This window comes from Larus michahellis, chromosome 5 (genome assembly GCF_964199755.1).
Source record: "Larus michahellis chromosome 5, bLarMic1.1, whole genome shotgun sequence".
Taxonomy (NCBI): domain Eukaryota; kingdom Metazoa; phylum Chordata; class Aves; order Charadriiformes; family Laridae; genus Larus; species Larus michahellis.
Genome location: NC_133900.1, coordinates 28,110,610 through 28,130,508, shown reverse-complemented (window position 1 = coordinate 28,130,508; position 19,899 = coordinate 28,110,610). Strand labels below are relative to the sequence as shown.

The following is a 19,899-nucleotide window of genomic DNA, read 5'->3' as shown; positions in this document are numbered from 1 at the left end:
CTTCAGCCCCATAGATATATCAAGAGAATTGCTGAACAGGATCTTCCAGCTCTGCAAGGAAAGAATTAACTTTCCAGAAGTCCTTAGCATCCAGCAACTACTATAAAATTGACTGAAAGCTGCTGAATATTATCAGTTTTGAAAATCCACTTACTTCATATCTAAAATGTGAATTCTGGAATCTAACAGTAAGTTTGTTCTTTTGAAAATTATGGCCAAAGGATGTCTGTGTGTCTCTATATATAAATATATAATTTTTAATGGATTTTAAGTTACCCAGAGCTAAACAGAATCAGAAATCGCTGAGGCATAAATATCATTGTAATATAAATATATTCACCATTTAATCCTGATAAATACTGGATTATAGACTTCAGAACACAGACTGACAATTATTGGAAATCATGTGGTCATCTCAAGTATACAGTATTTCAATTAAAATAAAACCATAAAATCCTTTTTCTTTTTTAAAAGTACCATCTAGCATATAATTTATGTGGATGAACTCTACAAATATATGCATTATATCATGCTAGAGGAACTTGAGAACCACTTTTTTCTTGTTCCCAGGGTCTCTTGACTGTTGGTAAGGCATTACGGTCATAATGATAGAATCGGTTTACAGTTGCAAGTTCTGCCAAATATCTCACAAATTATATTTGGCAAACAGCACTGCTTCTGTTTCACACAAAGATAATGATCTGATGTTTTGTTTATGTGGCACCAAAGGAAAATACTGGTTTAGAGCTTGTGATAGAATTTCCAAAAAGTTTGTGTGGTATTCTGAATTTTTGATACACTTAATAGTTACAACTCTATTAAACACAGAGTAACATGGACTTTAAAAGTATCCTTCAAAAAAGGAAAAAACCCAAACTTGTTCAATTAAATAGGTTGTGTCCATTTTATTTCCTCAGTGTTTACCCAGACCTACATAGCAGCTGGTGTGGCTATGTGTGCAATACTTTTTAACATCTGGTGGTGTCAAATGTACAGACGAGTTGCCTTAAATGCTGCTCACCTGTACAGGATTTAGCGGTATAGCAGTGCTTTTAGGATGTACTCTGAAACCCACGCCACACAAAGGGAAACGCACTACCTCGGACTTGAGCCAGCAGGCAGTTTGGAAAGGAAAACAGCATAACCTTGACAGTGCTATTCTTTGGATGACGCTGAGGAGAAAAATAAAGGAGCAGCAGGTTTGAACTGAAGCTGGGACTCTGCTATGAGACAGGCTGTTTCCATTCTGTATCCTGTGGTACAAGCCTACCTGGTAAGGGCTAAATTTTATCAGGAAATCCACTGGGAATTTATTTTGGCAACAGCATGGAACCAAGGGCAGAGCATACCATACCAGTAGTGGGTCCAGGTGCCCTGATGCAGTTGGCATCCACAGCCAGACTATCAACAGGCTCAGCTGGCATGTCCTGGGTCTCCCTGTCTCCTCCACTGCTGGCATAGCAGTGTCCCAGGAGAGTTCAGTCTGGGAACCAGGTGCTATTTCTTGAGTCTGGGAGAGAGTCTCTGCTTTGGTTCTTTGTCCAGCTGGTCAGATGAGGTGGGCAGGATGTGCTGTGGGACTGCTGCAGGGATGGCAGAGGAGGCATTGCCCAAAAGGGAAGGGCAAGGTGGTACAGATCACTGACATCAGCAAAAGGGTTGTCCTCTCCCTGGTCAAGGGGCCAGACCCAAGGCCTTCATCTTGGTGATGGCAGCAAACAAAAGCCCTGGGACCATATCTGCCTTGACACTGACCACCACTAGAGTGGTTTGGGGAACCTCCTCTGAATTTTTCTGAAGGAGATGAGCACCAGTAGCAGTCCTTCCCCTTGTGTGGTCTGTGTCTCTGTGCAGCTTCTTTGTCTGGACTTATGGGATGGAAGAACAGGGATACAATAGGAAACCTAGCAATAACCATCTCAAGAGAAGCTTCCTTTGTGGGAAAGGACAGGGAATGTGGGGCCCTTGATTTGAGCTTGAGATGAGAACCAGCAGCTGTTGTTGAGGTTAGGCAGAGCTGTGGCAGTGGTCTTGGCAGGGAAGGTCATGTCCACTGGTTTCTAGCTGGCTGGGGAGTGGATGAGGAGAGAGGCTTGCAGGCTTCCAGCTGTGAACAGGCCTTTTTCTGCTCTTCATCCTTTGTTTTCACCAGACATAGCAGATCAACTTGTACTGGGGCAGCAAAGTCCCTGAATGTTTATCCAATGCTGTCATTGGTGGTGAAAACCAAAATGGCCAGCAGAGAGAACTGGAAAGAGAGGAGACAAATGCGTGTAGGGCTGTCCTGCCTCTTTTTCCCTCTGTGTGAGGCTTTGCATCTTCCCTTTAAGGTAAAAGAAGCTGAAAATGTGGGAATGATGGGATTCATGCAGTCTTCAGGTTGTGGAAGGGGTTAGTGGGGAAGAACAGAAAGACAGAGAGGGTGCAAACTCCTCTGATTTTACTGAAAGACTGGAAGACGGTGACATTCAAACTTGGTTGAGGTTGCACCAGGTTGAGATTAAGAGGGACATTGAAGTCCACAAATACCGTGGGCAAGTTAAAGGGGAGGTAGCCCCTTCAACTGGCATGTGTGGCTCTTCTGACAGCCCTTATATGTATCTGTCTTGTTACTACAGACTCGCTAAGGCAAACACAATGAGATCTTTTAGGTGTCTATGGAAGTTTACTAGCAAAATACTGGCTCCAAGACCAGATCCTGGCTATGTTTGGTCACGAGAGACTGTAACTGCTAATAACTGTTAATAACTAACGCTAAATTGACCTTCATGCTGCCATCTAGTGCCTCATAGACAGAAACAACATCCCAAAGAAGAAACTTTGAAGCTCCATAATGCTGTATTCAGAACATATGTAATTTATTCCTGCTGAAATGCTGGACAACACACAAGCTGAAGGAGAGGGAATGGAGAAGAGACATGTTCAGGGTGAATGTTTAGGGAGACACCTTTTCTTAAAAAAATTTGTAACTATATCATCCAGGAACAGAGAGGGGCATCTCCACGGCACAAAAATTACTCAGAACCAGAATTTGTCCTCATTTGTTTTTCACTCTGTGAAATTAATATGGCTGTTTGCAAGGTGCAAAGGTACACAACAGAGCAAGAGTCCAAGCGGAAGCTTGCCTTAACTGAGAGAGACCAGCATAAGATGCCTGGCAGGTTCTTCTTGTCTGTCCTTGCTACTCTCATAAAAACGCATGGTATGTTTACTTCACAGCCATCGAATGCTGATTTTTCTTTCAAGTATACATGATGGCTAACAAGAGGTAACAAATTATTGTTGGGGGCACATGCAAAAGGTTTGACTCTTGGCCCTTCCAAGCTTGATCCCCAGCTTTGAGGAGCTTTAACAGGATGCTTTTCCAACTGTTGCACATCCTGGATTCATGCTGGAACTGTAGAACTCTAACCTTATTAATAACAACTCAAGAGTGCATGGGCTGGATGATGCAATTACAACAGAGAGAGCACTCTTTTTCACACAGGCTTCTTTAAGGTGTTTTGAGTCAAGGTCCAAAACAAACACGAAGCATCCAAAATCACCGTTCTCTTTTGGAGACCCTGATTTCTGAGCTTTGCTTCCTAACAACCTGAGCAGGAAAGCTTCCAAGAAGGACAGCACAAATAAAAAATGGCAAAAATCAGCTAATTTAAGAAAATAAGACTGCCCAGAGGGAAAGGAAAGCCATAATGAGCAGGCTTTAAAGGGCTCTTGCTGGCATTGTATGAAATCAGGTATGAATTTAGTCATTTGCAGGAAAGTTTTTCCATTTATAATAAAATTTTGGTAGCAATAGAACACAGGTGCATTTGAACATTATGTATACAAACTGACTGTGTTTCTCAGTGCAGTCATAACACGGCTTGTTTAGGTGAAGAGAAATATCAGCACAGCACAGAACAGAACTAAACTCTTCAGCAGAAAGGACCATGTACTTCTCTGCTTACAAATCACCTCTCAAGTCAAAACATGAAAATTTTCTCAGGCCCTTAGTCCTTTCAAAGACCTAGTCCACAGAACAGAAAGTCCTCAGGTGTGTAACGGTAGAGTCCACGTGTCTCATTCATGCTATTCCTGTTTTTTTCACTGACAGAACAAGTACATCCCAATCCTACAAAGCAGAGCCTACTGCTGGATTAAGGCATCATTATTCTTCCTCTCCAGCTGTTGGTACCAGGTTGTAACATCCACGTAGGTACCAAAAGCTTTCTCCTAAGCACACTGAACAAAAAAGCAGCCTTTCTTTATGCTTAGTGGTCTTTGAATTCATAGAATCATAGAATTGTTTAGGTTGGAAGGAGCCTTAAAGATCATCTAGTTCCAACCCCCCTGCCATGGGCAGGGACACCTCCCACGAGACCGGGCTGCTCAAAGCCCCATCCAGCCTGGCCTTGAACACTTCCAGGAACGGGGCATCCACAACTTCCCTGGGCAACCTGTTCCAGTGCCTCACCACCCTCAAAATTCAGACCAAATAGCATTGTATGCTCTGAATATAGGGCTTTTATTTTTCAAACCCCAGGTTTAAAGCTCATTGCCGTGTAAGGAAGTCACATTCTCTTTCAGTTCCCTGTGCTCCCCCTTTCCATCGAGTCGTGATGACACTCAGCAAGGGTAAGTGAATGAAAAAAGATACACTTCAACTCTCTTCCAAAGTGCTCAGGATTTCTATGGATTAAAAAACAGCAAGAGATTCCAATTTTACAGCTTCATCTCCAAAAAGCTCATCTGAGAATACCACCAGGCAAAGGCTTGAAAAACAAAAGCACGCCTGTAAGCAGCCTCTTTGGGATCTGTGTCATCTGCTTCTTACGAAGTGGCCACATGCTTGCTGGGGTGGGATACGGGGCCCACAGAGCAATGGCCATACAGCTCCAAAATCAACCTATTCCCCATCCAGCAGGGAGCGACTGCCATTGGGGCTCTGGCATTGGGGTTCACCAAAATCTGAAGTGAACTGGGCTACTCCTCTCCGAGCGACCACTGCTTTTATTCTGTGGGGAAGTGGGTGAGAGTTCTGCGGACAAGACATGAGACAAAGCCACAGAAATAAGCACAAAGCTTGTGGGGGACATGCCACGGTCTCTGCTCTCCAGTCCTCTGCCAGTCATTTTTTTTAATAGGGTTTTTGTGTAAAAGATGCAAAAGAAAATTTATTATTTCTTAAGGAACAGATTTCCCTCTGCACCCACACAGTTTCATCTCTCTCCCTCCTCTTCTTCCGATGATAGATTAAACATGACAGTGGGAAGCTTGCACAGCTCCAGCATTGGGTGGATTATTATTTTTTTTTAAATCAAAAGGTACAAGTTCAGTTATTCTTTTCTTCTCAGCTTGGTGGACAGAGATTTTGCCCTTCAGGCAAGCTAAATAAATAAGAAGGACATCAACTTCAGCATGTTGTTTGTCTCATGATTCACTATAACATTTCCCTAGTACCAGGCATGGCCGCCTCCCGAATCAGCAGAGTTAAAACTTTCCTGTAAGTGTCTAAGACCTCTTGGGCAGAAGGCCTTTCAGCCGGGTCCTTCCTCTTACATGCTGCATGGATGTCAAACAAATGTAGTCGCACAATGTCACTTCCTTCAACGTGGCCCAAGAAAAAATTGGAGACATCCGGGATTTTCCAGATGTCTGTTTTTTCATCATAGGGAGGCATGAGGTCATCCTCAAATGGCATCTCTTCTCCATAGGGCCAACGCTGCTCGGGAGCTACAAACTCGCCCCGGAGCTCTCGATGACCACACTTCACCAGCCTGCCGGCACTCCTGTTCACCAGCGGCAAAGCATCCAAATCATTCACCAGGATGTGAAAGTCACTTGTTAGGAGATACTGAGAGAGGACCTTGTCCAGGTCATTCGAGTCACACATCACTAAGGTGCCCAGAGGGCTGCTGTGCAGGTACCGAATGACACTCACATAGTCCATAGCAAGCATCAGCCTGCGATGCCAGGTGTTCATGCCCTTGTACTTGGGGATGTGGAGGGTTTCATTCAGGCCCCTCAGGGAGCCTAGAGGATGGTACTCGGTGAGGATTGTAAACTGCTGCTCACAGTAGCCAAGCAGCCGGACAACGTGCTTGCTTTGAAGTGCTTTCAGCATCTTCAGTCCGTGGAGAAAGTCCTCCTTCAGCTCTGAGTTGGTGAGCTGTGAAAGGACCACTTTGTTTTCCTTCCACTCGGAAAGGAAGACCTGAGAACACACAAGAGACATGTAAGACACATGGAGAGTCTTCTTCCACCAGCTGCTGCTGATCACCGGGTCACTGCTTAGTCACAACTGCAAATTACAGTCACCAGGCACAGTCAAGCCTTTAAGCAGGGCCATGTACCTGTCACAGCAAGCCCATACCGATGTCATAACTACATCATGATTTCCCAAGTTTTCTTTGGAATGGGCAATGCAGACAAATTAGATTATTTCATACCACCCAACCAGACAGTCTTACTCTGCCACAATTGTACCATGCTCCACAAGTGCTTCACCGATCTCTGTGATTTTGCTTGTGCAGCGGGATGTCGTTCGGTGTCAGGGAGGTGGCCCCAGGCTCCGGTCGGGCCCTCCTACCTGTTCTGTGCACCTCATCAGTAGCCATATGCCCCTGGATGTCTACAGTAATTAGCTGCTGCAAGGATAATTACAACAGCAGTATGGCCATTAATAAGCCATCAAACAGTGAAAGCTCTTTATCCACAGGGGGCAAGAAAGGAAAACCAAACTCACCTTTTTCACAGCACCTTCACCAACACACTTGAGTTTCCTGACTTCCCTATTGATGGCTTCACAGGAGAGCCATGGGGAGCAGTTCTTCACCGCTCCCAATCTGAAGTACCCAAAAGGGCAGAGGCTGGGGTCCGTTTCGGCGTGTCCCGAAGAGGTGTAAAACTCGTTGAGGTACAGGTAGAGAATGGCATTAAGCAGCAGGACGGCCGCAAGCAGCAGCGCCAAGGAGACAGACGACACCTCCCTGGGAGGAAACTCCCTCCTAACAAAATGCGGTCTCTTTTCCATGGCCGTGGCTTCTGCATTCTCCCTGGCAGACGGAGGCCAAGCAGGACCCTCTTCCCAGCCCGGGGATGAACGTCCGTGGGGCTTTTCCACTGCAGGCCACACAGCTGCCTGGCAGACACTTCAGTCCTACGGGAAAGGCCACGCGTGGCCGCGGTTCTTGTTAAAACCGGCTTCAAGCTCGACGCTCGCCTGGCTCCTCATCCTCCTGCTTTTCCAAGCAGGAAGGCCCGGGCTGCCGGCCGCCCCGGGCAGGAAAGCTTGACCCCGGAAAACCCAGCAGGGCCGGGGAATGGGGGAAGGACCGACGCCGCTTCATTGCCCCGCCGCGGCCGCGCAGGGCGGTGGCGGCGGCAGTGGCGCCGCCCCGGGGCGGAGCGCAGCGACATGGCGGCGGCGGCGGGGCTGGTGGCGGCGGTGGCGGCGGCGCTGGGCGCCCTGCTGATGGCGCCCGGCCTCACGCAGCCCCACGGGGAGGGCTCGCCGGAGGGGAGCGGGGCCGGGCCCCGCGGCGGGGCGGCGGCGGCGGAGCGGCGGCCGCCGGGGCGGATGGACCAGGCCCTGCTGCTTGTCCGCAACGAGCTGCCGGCGCAGGGCCTCCGCCTCGCCGCCCGCTCCGGCGCCTGCCACCAGGTGAGCGGAGCGACCCGCGGAGGGGCTGTGCCGGGTCCCTGTGTGTGTCACCCACCCCCGGCCTCCGCTTTTGACAGCCCGGCCCCGGCCCTCGGCGGGGCTGCTTCGCTTTCCTGGCCTCTCCCCCCGCCTTTGTTAAGGCCCTTCCCTTCGGTTTTACCTTCGAGCGGCCCCGCAGCGGGAGTTGCGCCGCTCCCCGGGCATCTTCCCTTGGCTTTTCCTTTGCCGCTGTGCAAAGCAGGACCCCCTCTCACTCTCCTTTGGCACTGATGAGATCCTTTCACCCTCCTCTTCCACAGTGCTTGTATCAGCTCCTGGCGTTCGTCCCACCGAGCAACGGGAGCCAGAGCAGACCGGGCATGGCGGTGGTGATGGTTGACACCCAGCATCCACTCACCCTGCAGCTCAACGGCTCTGTGGGTGACAGAGAGCTCTGCAAGTACGTGGCCCAGACTCAGGGAACACCTGGACAGTTCTATACTATTTTGTTTTTTCTTGAAGCCATGCTCCTGTTTATTGCCCGCTCATCACCTCCTTTTTCCTGACTGTTTAGATCTAGAGCTCTGTCGTGCCCCCGCTGCTGTAACTGCGGCGTACATTGTAATTGTGCTGAAAAGATCTAGGCGCGAGCAGGCGCCAAAACGGTATGCGTTGAGCCAGCACGTGCAAGCTCCTGGTTTCTCTTGCAGAGGGGCTGTAGCTCAAGAAGACAGGTGATGTAGGAGTGTGGTGAAGCATCTGCGTTGGGCAAAGGCAGAGCCAGACAGCTCCTTGGTAGATCATACTGTTAGGCCAAGTTTTCAGCATGCCTTCCTACAAGTTTTCAGGCTTGTAATCCCCCAAATGCTGCTGTTCTACCTGCCTGTAGCGGTGATGGCTCAGAAAGTTTCGTTTCCTTTATCCTTTGCAGGATTCAGTATCATTTTGGAGAGTTTGGCAATTATTCCCTTGTGGTAAAGACCCTAAGTACAAGCACCAAAACTGTTTCTTGTGACCTAGTCATCAACGAAGGCCCTATCAACAGCTACCTCCGTATGTAATGCTCTGTTTTCCCCTTCCATTCTACAACTTGCATGTCTCCCGGCAAATCCAACTTCATAAAAAGCTCATGCAACCACTCATGCTGCGCTGAAGATGTGTCATGGGCTTGCTCCTCCTCTCAGCATCTTACCTCTGTATGTTTTATACACCCGTCTTGAGGCCCTGACCAGGATCAGGCCTCTTCACATCATACGCTGTATGACCACAACCTTTTTGCAGCAGGGATTAGCCCAGAAAAATCAGTGGGTATGTGTCCGGAGGGAGATATTTTTGTAGTTAGTTCCTGTTTCCCTGCATGTTTGTGTATGTGTGCAGAATGTTCCCTCTTCTTCCCTCTGTCTTGCTTCTCTCAAAAAAAAAACAACTCATACAGCGTTTATATTTTTGTTGCGCTTTTTATTTTAAACCTGACATCTTGCTTTTTTGTTCATGTCTTTTCTAGGGCTGTTTCAAACTCTCATGTATGTCTCTTCCATTCTTTTCCTTTACATTAGGTTATTCTTCAGTCCTTCCAGTTTTCTAGCTGTAAAGAAAAATTCTCCGTGCTTACAAACTCTGTTACCCTCTCCGCTGTCCTCATGTTGAGGCTGTTTCTAAATCTCTAGTTTCTTCTTCAAAATGTATGACACATCAACTCTTTTCTCACCATTGCTGTGTGATGCAGTGCAATTTAATTTTGCCTTTTTATGCTGAGATGCGCAGTCACTGAGCTGCACTTTGAAACTAGCCTGCTTTTGGTTTGGGTTGCTTTGTTGTTTGTTTTTTTTTTTTTTTTTTCCCCTGGGACTCCAGCTGGGGATATGTATTGCATGGAGACGATGGTGTGATGAATGGTGGGTTGGGCTATTTGTCATGTTTGTGTCATGCTTGGCCAACCCCAGGCTGCTAAATGGTTTTGTTAGGTCATTTATAGAGTTGTGTTCCTCTCTCTTTCATGTAGCTATTCTCTTTGCTTTCCTGGTTTACATGGGCATCCTTGCTGTCCTGATTGCCGGGCACCTTTTTATGAAGTAAGTAAACAGTATTGTAATACCTCCTCACACATGAAGTGGGGCTGCGTTTAAAAACATGTGTCATAGTGTGGCAGTGCTTCAGAGTGCCACTGTAGCCATGCTTGCAAATCAGACCCTGTTACCAGGCTGCCATTCAGAAGTTAACCTGCGGTAGCTGTCCCTATGATAATAAATACGGAGTGATACAGTTTCCCTTGGGGGTTATCTTGCAGCCTTGTTAGTTTGTGTGTGGAGCCATTACTGCAAAGCAGATGATGTCCGTCGTTAGCTTGCATACGCACTGCTTCACCCTCCTATGACTTGTTCCTGCGTCTAGCCCTGAATCGGTACCTAAGCATGTGTAGCATATGCAGCCTTCCATCCTGTGTACTGAATGAAGTGAGTCATTCCTGCCTGTAAACAACCTGAGAATAAAGTCCCGAACCTGAGCTTGCGGCGATGTAATTACATAGCTGGACTTAACTGGGGTTCCAGGTACTGGCTGAATCTCAGTATTATGTACGTGGGCTGGGAAAACAGAAATAGAGACTGACCCATCTTTTGATTTATGCTGCTAAATAGTTGATAGTAAGACGAAATTGGCCATAAAGTACTCTTTGGTTTGTTTTGTGTTTTAAACTCTTACTAATTTTCAGAATTGATCCAGTCAGAAGCTGGGTTTACAAGAAACTGAACCCCAGAGAAACTGATCGTCTCATTAATTCTGTGAGTGACCACATTATCTTTAATTTGCATTTTGTAGTGTTTTTATCTCTGAGGAACACACACTATCCGGACATCTGGGGACTTGTTTATTACTAATCATCTTCCCCCTGTGCATGCTCCCCTTGTCAAATCTTGTACTGATGTCAGACAGGCAATTCTATGTCAGTGGAGACTGCTAGACCCATGCAATTTCGGTGGATTCCCAGTAGAGCTCTTGCAAGTCCTGACCATACCACTTCGTACCCTCTTTAGTTCTCTTGAAGTAAATGTGTCGGTGAAAATACTGTCCCCTTCTGACAACGTAAGGGAAGGGAAGAAATGGCAGCTTTCATGTCTGCCTCCAGCACAGCAGGAATTTTAGCAGGATCTACACATAAATCAAGATTTTTCTGGCAGCCCTAGAGCTGTCATTTCTGTGTGAGCTGTGTTTTGTACTAGCATTTAGATAGATCATCACAGTCTGGGCTTCACATCTAGGAGGTCCAAACCTGTCCAGAATCAAAAGACTTGGGAGCAGAGCTCTGCAGCAATTCTTGGAGTTGTTCATCTCCGTAGCTGTGTTACAGCGATGTCTGCTTCTTTATGTTGTCGCTGGGGCTGATCAGAGGGATTTGGGGAACTCAACTGGAAAGAAGCCTTTCCTGCATTTAAAAGGATTCATTTTCTACTGGTTTAGCTCTCTAAACAGCGTGTGGTGTCAGACAAGTGCTGATGGGATGGGATGGGTTGGATTCTGTTTGAGAGTCAGGAACTGGATCTGTTCAGCTCTGTTGTAAAGCAGCACTCACAGTGACAGCAAGTCTGTAGCTGATTTGGACTGGACCCAAGTCTCATGAGTCTCAAACACAGCCTCTTTTCACTGCATTGTTGTTTCCGCCCTGGTCAAAGGTGTGGTGTGGAGCATCTGCAATTTTATTATTGCAATATGGTGGAGCCATGAAGGGGTTAGAAGTAGCAAGTGGGGAAACAAAAGGAAGAGGAAGATGGGGAGCACAAAGACAAACACAGTATGTGAAAGTTTGCAGATTGCTGACCTCTGTTCCCTAGGCAGCTGATGCAGCTGCTGACTTGCCCTTTGTATGTCTGATTTGTTCCCGAAGGAGCTCGGGTCCCCAAACACAACAGACTCCATTAGCAGTGATCCCACCCCGCGTTTGTGGAGCACAGTCTCTCGGCAGCGGCTGCGTTCCCTGGACACCTTCCGAGGGTGAGCATAAGACCTTGCTCAAAAGCAAGTCTTCCAAAGGGAATGAGATTTTGCCAGTGGCGGTTTGACAGTGTATGGAAATGTATAGCAGATGGACGGTTCAAGGGGGTCTGTTTAACTTGGAAGATAATCAAGGTTTTAATTCTTGGATTTTCTGAAACACTTTACAGTTGATCTAGTTTGAGGAAACATTAAAGTTGTGCAGAGGGTGGAAAAGAACAACATATGTTCAGTGCGAAAACGCGATGTGAAGGAGCTTACTTTGGTTCACTGCCACTCGTGATCTTTGAAACGCTGCTTCCTGGTTGGCAAAGCTGGAAACCTTGCACATAATCTTGCTTTAAAAATAAAATAAAACAGATCTCACTGTCAGAAATGCTTTAATGGGGGTAAAAATTAACTGTGTGCTCATATATATGTATTTCATCGACATGCAATACTTTGCAATTGTTTTTGTTGTTGTCTTTTTAGGCTCTCTCTTATAATTATGGTGTTTGTTAACTATGGAGGAGGAAAATACTGGTTCTTCAAACATGAAAGTTGGAATGGTAAAGTACAATTCAGACAGTTAATCTGTGTTTTAACTGCAGCAGTAGCTAGATATGGTTAGCAGTGCAGCTGCTGCAGCGAGCTGTTGCTTGGCTGAAGGCTGCGACACTGTGCCAGTTTGCCTCAGCAGGGTATCTGGCCTGTTAGGTTAATGGGCAAAGCAGCATATAGTCCTGCTCGTCATACAGTGACGGGATGGTTTCAGATCACAATCTGTGTGTAACCTTTTCATTTTTGACGCAGGTTTGTGTCTTTAACTTTTCTGTGTTGTTTAATGACCACAGTCACGCTGATGGTACTTGATGCTGTACAAACATGCTTTGATTGGCAAGCTGATGGGGAAGGGGTCGGGTATCGTGCTGCTCTAGCAGAGAATAACAAGGATCCCATCCCTGAAATCTTTCCCAAGACACAGCAATCAGCTCCGACCCTATTTCTGAAGAATGGTAAAAGCAGTGAAGCAACATGATTGGCTCTTTTTAAGTTTTGTTTATAATGTGTTTTAGATTTTGGGGCATCAAATAATTGCAAGCAGCCCACAATTCCTCTGGAAACTCAACAGTAATGTTGTTAGAATTTAGGGAGGGTTTGAGGTAAATAATGTGTTCCTTCCTGTTTCTCTGTAGGATTAACAGTTGCAGATCTGGTGTTTCCATGGTAAGTCTTCATGAATAATAGTTCTTGTGTCAAGTGATTCTTTATTTAAGGGTTGCAAGGAGAACATTGTGTGCACTTTGCCTCCACATGGAAATGTATTTGGAGGGATGAATTTGTGTTAAACAGCTGATAGGAATCTGCCCCTCCAGATAACAGCATCATCCTTATCAATCAGTAGAAGAGCTAAGTGCTTTTGGTTGCCCCACATCCTCCTTCCTCCCCACACACAGTGGCAGTGGGAAGCCCAGGGTTGCCCTGCCAGTGGAAGCGCAGTATCCCTGAGGAGCTCATTGCCATGCTACTGTGTTGAAGGTGGTCAATCTGGCAAGATTCAAAGCCGAACTGGTGTGTATCCAGAGATAAAACAGCCAAGGGAATTTTGGATTAAGGTAATCTGTCTATTACCAGAGAATGGTTTTATGGGGAAGCAATTATCCCGTCTACCCCTAGCATGCTTCTCTAAAATACACACCGGTTGTGGTTACTCTTGGAGATGGCAGCTGGACTTGGACTGTGAACCTAATCTACAGTCAGTTCTGAATTTGAATCAGATTTGCAGCTTGTGTTTTACTGCTCTGAAGATGTGAATTTAATTTTGGGTAATGCAATTTTTTGGTGGCATATGTATTGCTGCAAAAAGACCAGAATGCAATTACTTCCCTGAACTTTATTGCCTCAACTGACCATTGAAAGAGGTGGAAAGGTCCCATAGTGCAAGCTCAGCTGTCCGGGAATTCCTAGCAATCAGAGGAAATGAAGTTGTCCAGTTTCACTCAATGCATGCATTTCTGTTGGGCCAATGCAGGCTACTCTTTTAGCTTTAGTGGTTCCTGTCACACACCTGTGTGATGAGACATCTGTCAGCTCTGTTTCCCATCTTCTCTGTTCTCCAGGTTTGTGTTCATCATGGGGACGTCGATATCATTGTCACTGAGCTCCATGCTGAAGTGGGGAAGTTCCAAGCGGAAGGTGCTCGGGAAGATCCTCTGGAGGAGTTTTCTGCTAATCCTGCTGGGAATCATAGTTGTGAATCCCAATTACTGCCTTGGACCGCGTGAGTGGAACTTGCTCTCTTCCTTGTATTTCTGCAACCATTGTTGCTGCCTCCTTGGCTGGGCTGTTGAGAAAACAGTCAGCCTTGCTCTAGGACCAGTTGCATGGGGGCAGTTCGATGGTATGCTGCAGAGTGACGATCAGTTCTGCACTGACGCAATTCTCTCTGTTTGACCCCTGTGCCAACCACTGTTTATCGTCTCAGTGGTGACTTTCCCAGGGTTATGATTTACAGAAAGTGAGGTGGTGGAGCGGATGTGTCCCTTGTACCTTCTGCAGTGGGTCTCAGCTCTCCCTGGAGAAGGGTAGCTTTTGTATTTACAAAAGAGCCCATATCTGCTCCTCTTCAACATTGCTTGCATGTTTTCTAGTGTCCTGGGATAATCTGCGTATTCCTGGGGTGCTCCAGAGGCTGGGATTCACATACCTGGTGGTTGCTGCTCTCGAACTCCTGTTTACAAGAGCTGGGGCTGAGAGTGGGATCTTGGTGAGTTACACGGGGAGATGACAAGTGATACTGGAGTAGGATTTGGGAGCTTTTGCTCTTGTTTGGGCACAAAAAACATGAGAAATGATGACAAAACATGTAGCGTCTTACCTGATGTGTAGTGCAGTGTGACCTGGCAAAAATTTCAGGGAACATGCACCCTTCAGTGTGCCGGTCTGCAATTTATTACATCCAGCTTTGCTGTATTTGAGGATTTCACCAATCCATTCAGATGGTGCTTAGAAGCAGGGATTCCCAGGCACTTTTGATGACTTTCCACCACCAAGGGACCCCAGGGACAGGCATCTCTGTGCTGAGTCCTGTGGCCTGTGTTTTGTCCAGTTAATTTTGGCAGTGTTTTTTCACAGCAGGGGAAAGTAATACTGCTTTTTGGCCTTTCTGGAGTCTGTTTTCCCAAAAGGCTTTTGTTCTACTCATGAATCAAAATTCCTTTTGACATTTCCAAGCTAAAAAACATTGTGGGCTTTTGTTTTGGTTTGTTTCTCCCCCTCCCCCAAGTATCTGGAAATCATTTGCGAAGATGAAAGATCTATTGGTAGAACCCAGTTTTGTAATGACTGGGGGACTGCCTGCCAGGAAGTACAGGATGTCCCCAAGGGCATGGAATATCCCCCTCCTTCCATCTCATGTAGGAGACACCATGTCCCGCTCTGCAGGATATTCTCCCTTACTGGCCACAGTGGATTTTCATTCTGATGTTAGAAGTGATTTGGCTCTGCCTGACCTTCTTGTTACCAGTGCCAGGTTGTCCCAGGTAAGACTATGTACTCAGATGACTTTCTATCAGATTGTTTTTCTTCTACTGAGTAGAAAATACATTTTATTAGACGTAGGGAAAGAATGAAGAGGAGAGCTTTGAGGCCAGTGGGGTTAAGGGAAGCATTGATCATGTGAAAAAACTTTCTATACTTTGGTAAAGTACCAGGTGTGATAAACGTGACATCATTGTTCCTTTCTATCTAAAGAAGAGGATTAAAATCTCCCTAAGGTCTGTGTACAGTGATATATCACCATCACAATGTCATCTCTGTCTCTTATCTTTGCCCCTTTAAAGGGTCAGCACCTGCAGAGCAGGTGGAGCCGCCAGCTGGGTAGCCAGGGCTGAACTGAAGCATTGCTGTAGGCTCCTGACATTGCCTGTCCCCTCATGACCTGCTCATGGCATTGCAATGATCAAAACAGCCACCAGCCAGCTGTCATGTTGGACCTGTGTTTCACTGTGTACCTCTGGCCCCAGAAAACATTGGGCATTTAAGTGTGTTGGGCCACTGGATCAGCTACTGTTCAGGTGGAGCGTACCAACACTTTGTGCTGTAACCTGTTTGCTTCTGTCCTAGGGGCTATCTTGGTCCTGGGGGCATTGGAGACTTTGGAAACTATCCCAACTGCACTGGAGGAGCGGCTGGTTACATTGATCGTTTGCTTCTTGGAGAAAACCATATATATCAGCATCCCTCTTCAAGTGTACGTAGCGTTTGGTTTGCAGTGTGAAGCCACAGGCAAGCACTGAACATAGCTGTCAGGAGGGGCTTGGGAATGATACATGCAAGGGGATGGAAGAGAAAGGAGACTGATTGCTCAGATGCCCTGTTAACAACTGCTTTCTCTTTAAGGTGGTTTACCAAACGACGATGCCGTATGATCCTGAAGGGATCCTGGGGACCATAAATACCATTGTTATGGCATTTCTGGGACTGCAGGTACCTCTTTTCTTTCTGGCTGTGTTATATAATTGGAAGATTTGAAGGAATCTTGGAAGTGGGGAGGCAACTTGCTTTCTTTATTTAAGGCTGAGAGTGGTTCTAACAAAACCTCTTCCAGAGCAATACCTAGCCTGAGGTGAGTGTCAGAGAAGTGGAATCTAACCTGGCAGTAGCTTGCCAGGTTAGATAAACCAAGACTTTTTCTCAGTTTTTGTAAGGGATGGACACAAGCAGTTTGCAAAATATCCACCTGGAAACTTCCTTTGCTTATTTTAAGGTTGGCTTATGCTGGGACTAGGCTGGCTCTGCACGTTGGAAAATATGGCCAAGAGATGCATAGACTTCACAGCTTCATTTTAAGCGTGCAGTTTTAAAGGTTGCAGCTGTACATGTTCCCCGCTGCTAATTTTCCATTTGACATGCAGTGTTAGCTGTCTTGGGAATCTCTGCGGGGCAGAGATTGGAACAGAACTGTGACACTGAGGAATGAGTGAGTGGACACATTTCTTGGTGGTGCCTGAAAAGAAGCGTGTGCTCCGAGCAGGGCAGGGTGTGACGTGGCGCTGTGGAGAAGCTCTTGGGGCTGGCTGGGGAGTCAACGTGGCGTTGTTCCTTCGTGCAATCCTTGCTGAGGGGGATGGAGCTCGAGCCACATTGTGTTGACCTAAAAAGTTGCTCGTCCCTTTGCTCAGTGTTAACGTATTAGAAAAGGTGCACCTCTCTTGCTGAGTGGGCTGCATTTACATATTTTCCCCATCTGTGTCCATTCTTTGCAAAGAGTTTCCATTCTGAGCCTTTCAGCCACTTAGTTGTTATAAATCCTGTTCATGTTCTCTGTCTTAGCACAGTTAGCCAGCGGCAACCATATCTGGCTCTTGAAATGTAGTTACATTTATGAGCATTAATTAATTTTTTGTATTCTTTTTACATTAGGCAGGAAAAATTATCTTGTTCTACAAAGACCAGCACAAACAAATTATGAGCCGGTTCGTCATATGGAGCATAGTAATGGTAAGTCAGATAGTTACGCAGCTTTTTAATAGACATGTATTGTTATGCAACGCAAACTTAGTATTTTTGAAACAAGTTGCAGTGGTTATATAAACTTTAGCAACTTCCTATTTCAGGGAATTATTTCTGCTATCTTGACAAAATGTTCTAAAGAAGAAGGGTTTATTCCCATAAACAAGAACTTATGGTAAGCAGAGATACAACTTTTAGTATGATTTTGTTTTACCTTTCCTATATTGAGATCTGTCTATATCACATAGTTCTCTAAATAATCTTTCTACTCAAAACATGTGTAGGTCAATATCATATGTGACAACCATGAGCTGCTTTGCCTTCATCCTCTTATTGCTGATATATTACCTTGTGGATGTCAAGAGACTGTGGTCGGGTGCTCCATTTTTCTATCCAGGTCAGTAAAATCACGGCAGGAAACATATTCCTTCCAATTCTTTCTGCACTGATACTATCCTTTTATGTTTTCTGCACTTCCCTTGTCTTTAAAAGAGTTGGGATTTAGAATGAGGTAACCCGAAGGATGCCAGAATGGTTAACTTGAGCTAGATCTTTGCATACAACTGGGACACTCGAGACCAGATATTTAGGAGAGAGGGACTGTCAGGCCTTCATATAAGGGCTGAAAGCTTCTGTGACCAATGACTGTTCTCAGCTTGGTCTCGAGTTAAGGTCCCAGGGAACAGCTGCCTGGTACCAAGCAAAATACCACAGCTGGTTCGTAGTTGGTTTTGGAAAGGACTGCTGAGGCTTGAGTAACCTAATGGGAAACTCAAAGGCCTGTGAACAGAGTCATACCACTTCTGAAGATGTGGAAGACTAAATCCCCTGGGCAGCTGTGTAGGTTCTGTCTCTGTGTTTTTAGATAAGCCTGTCTGCCAAAGCATCTCACTGTGGTTTTAACCACACTGGGTTCTTGACAAACATCTGAGTACAGAATGCAAACCCACAGCAGAGGGAACCTTTCAGCAGCTTTGGTGTCTGGTGTCTGGACAGGAAGATGGGTAGGGTGACAGCATGGTATCATATCTCCTACCAAAAATCCCAGAGCTTTGAAGGGGGGTCACCATTTGTTTGTAAAGGCAATAGATCTGACCAAACAAGCTGGCACACAGCCACCCTGAAGACAATAACTATGATTATTCTTGTCAATACAATTGCAGGATACTGATTTGGTTGTATTCTCAATTTAGCATATAGGTTGTCTGTATTTCTTTTCAATAAACGTTTTTGGGGAGAGAATCCTTCAGACTGTATTTGAAAAAACCTGTGTGTAGCATCTTTGGGGCAAGTAACACTAGCTGTGGTGATTAGCTGCTGTTGTCTCGGTGCCACTCTGTTTCATAAGCCTGGCATGCCTCTGCCTGCTTACTCTGAAGCAAGCTCATACCTGCTCTTTCAGATGGTATGACCTGTGCTTACTTTCAGGAATGAACTCAATCCTGGTCTACATTGGACATGAAGTGTTTGAAAACTATTTCCCTTTTAAGTGGAAGATGCAAGACAGTCAATCCCACGCAGAGCATCTGACTCAAAACCTCACTGCAACAACTCTTTGGGTCATAATATCGTATTTACTTTACAAGAGAAAGATATTCTGGAAAATCTGATAGAGGTCAAGGTGTAGCAGGCCTAGATTCTGATGGGGCAAGTGTGTAAGGTGGATTAGCCTGAAATATTGCCACTTGTGCTAGGCCGTATTACTAAAAAGGGATACTAGTTCAAGTTTACAGTGCCACGGAAGTTGTCATCAAGACTTTTATGTGACTTAAGGGACAGTACTTTCCTGTGTAGCAAAAACTTACTAGTCTGATGCAGTTGCTCTCTTTCTGTTTTCTGTATTTTGTAAATATTTCACTAATCTCCCTCCTTCATATAGAGAAACTGAACATATTGCAACAGTTGGGCAGTCAAAGACAGCCTGATGGTGCTTACAAAAGGAACTGCAAGGGATCTGGGTGGTGACTGCAAGGGGTTATCACAATGGGACTGTGGTAACAGTCGTTGCATCTGACAAGGCACCCCCTAACTCATGTGGTCTAGGCTTTGCATATACCCTTGGCACCTGCCACATGCCTGTGCTACACCAGTTACTAGCACATATTTAACTTGGCCATGTTTTTGACTCTGGACTGCTGGCAGCATCCTCAGCCCTGCACTTGGGTCGGCGGTGCAGTGACTGTCTGGGAAAGCTCAAGGGCACCTCTGCTACAGCATGCTGCGGGAAGTGGTGACTCAACTGATCGTCCTTCATTGTGTTCTTCCAATTTGGTCTTGGATCAAAACCTTAGGTTTAGGATCCCCCTGAAGCCTGCTGCCAAAGATCTCTTCTATGGGCTTATTAATCAGCATGCTGCTGCTACAGGTTTAGCAGCCCATCTGTGCATGTTCTGGGCCTTGGTGTTACATATTCCTAGCATGGATGAGGTCCAGGTTTCATGTACTGCACTCTAAGAGTGCAGAAAGGCCAGTTCCTCCGAGTTTCTATAATCACTTAGATATTGCCAAAGTTCAATCAAAGCAATCCTCTTTATAAATGGATTTACATGAGGGCCTTGGATCTGAAAACCAGCAATACAGGTAGAATTCAGCCAGAAATTAAGAGATAGCAGACCGGTTATTACTTTTGGGAAACTGAGGAAATTCACTGATGCTGTGATTTCCAAACTAGTGCTAATAAAAAGCCTGAAACACCCTGCTATGTTCTCTGTGTATATATAAAGATGGAAAGAACTAAGGTGCACACCTTAGTATAATGTTATGGAAAAAACCCAAAACAAATAGGACATTACAGA

General features: G+C 45.9%; 2 protein-coding genes across 2 annotated transcripts; one reads left to right on the top strand and one right to left on the bottom strand.

Moving 5' to 3' along the window:
- Positions 1-2,835: 2,835 nt before the first annotated feature.
- Positions 2,836-7,350, bottom strand: POMK (protein O-mannose kinase). The gene is made up of 2 exons (XM_074589351.1): positions 6,728-7,350; positions 2,836-6,196 (listed from the first exon to the last, which is right to left on the bottom strand). Exons 1-2 carry the CDS (start codon positions 7,013-7,015, stop codon positions 5,423-5,425), a joined length of 1,062 nt encoding a protein of 353 aa, XP_074445452.1. The 5' UTR covers positions 7,016-7,350; the 3' UTR covers positions 2,836-5,422.
- Positions 7,351-7,379: 29 nt separating this feature from the next.
- On the top strand, positions 7,380-19,802 carry HGSNAT (heparan-alpha-glucosaminide N-acetyltransferase). Its single transcript, XM_074589350.1, has 17 exons — positions 7,380-7,645; positions 7,945-8,084; positions 8,556-8,677; positions 9,627-9,696; positions 10,335-10,404; positions 11,505-11,611; positions 12,083-12,159; positions 12,787-12,817; positions 13,711-13,871; positions 14,242-14,357; positions 15,011-15,132; positions 15,716-15,842; positions 15,992-16,078; positions 17,015-17,092; positions 17,209-17,279; positions 17,389-17,501; positions 18,533-19,802. Exons 1-17 carry the CDS (start codon positions 7,400-7,402, stop codon positions 18,712-18,714), a joined length of 1,920 nt encoding a protein of 639 aa, XP_074445451.1. The 5' UTR covers positions 7,380-7,399; the 3' UTR covers positions 18,715-19,802.
- Positions 19,803-19,899: the final 97 nt, after the last annotated feature.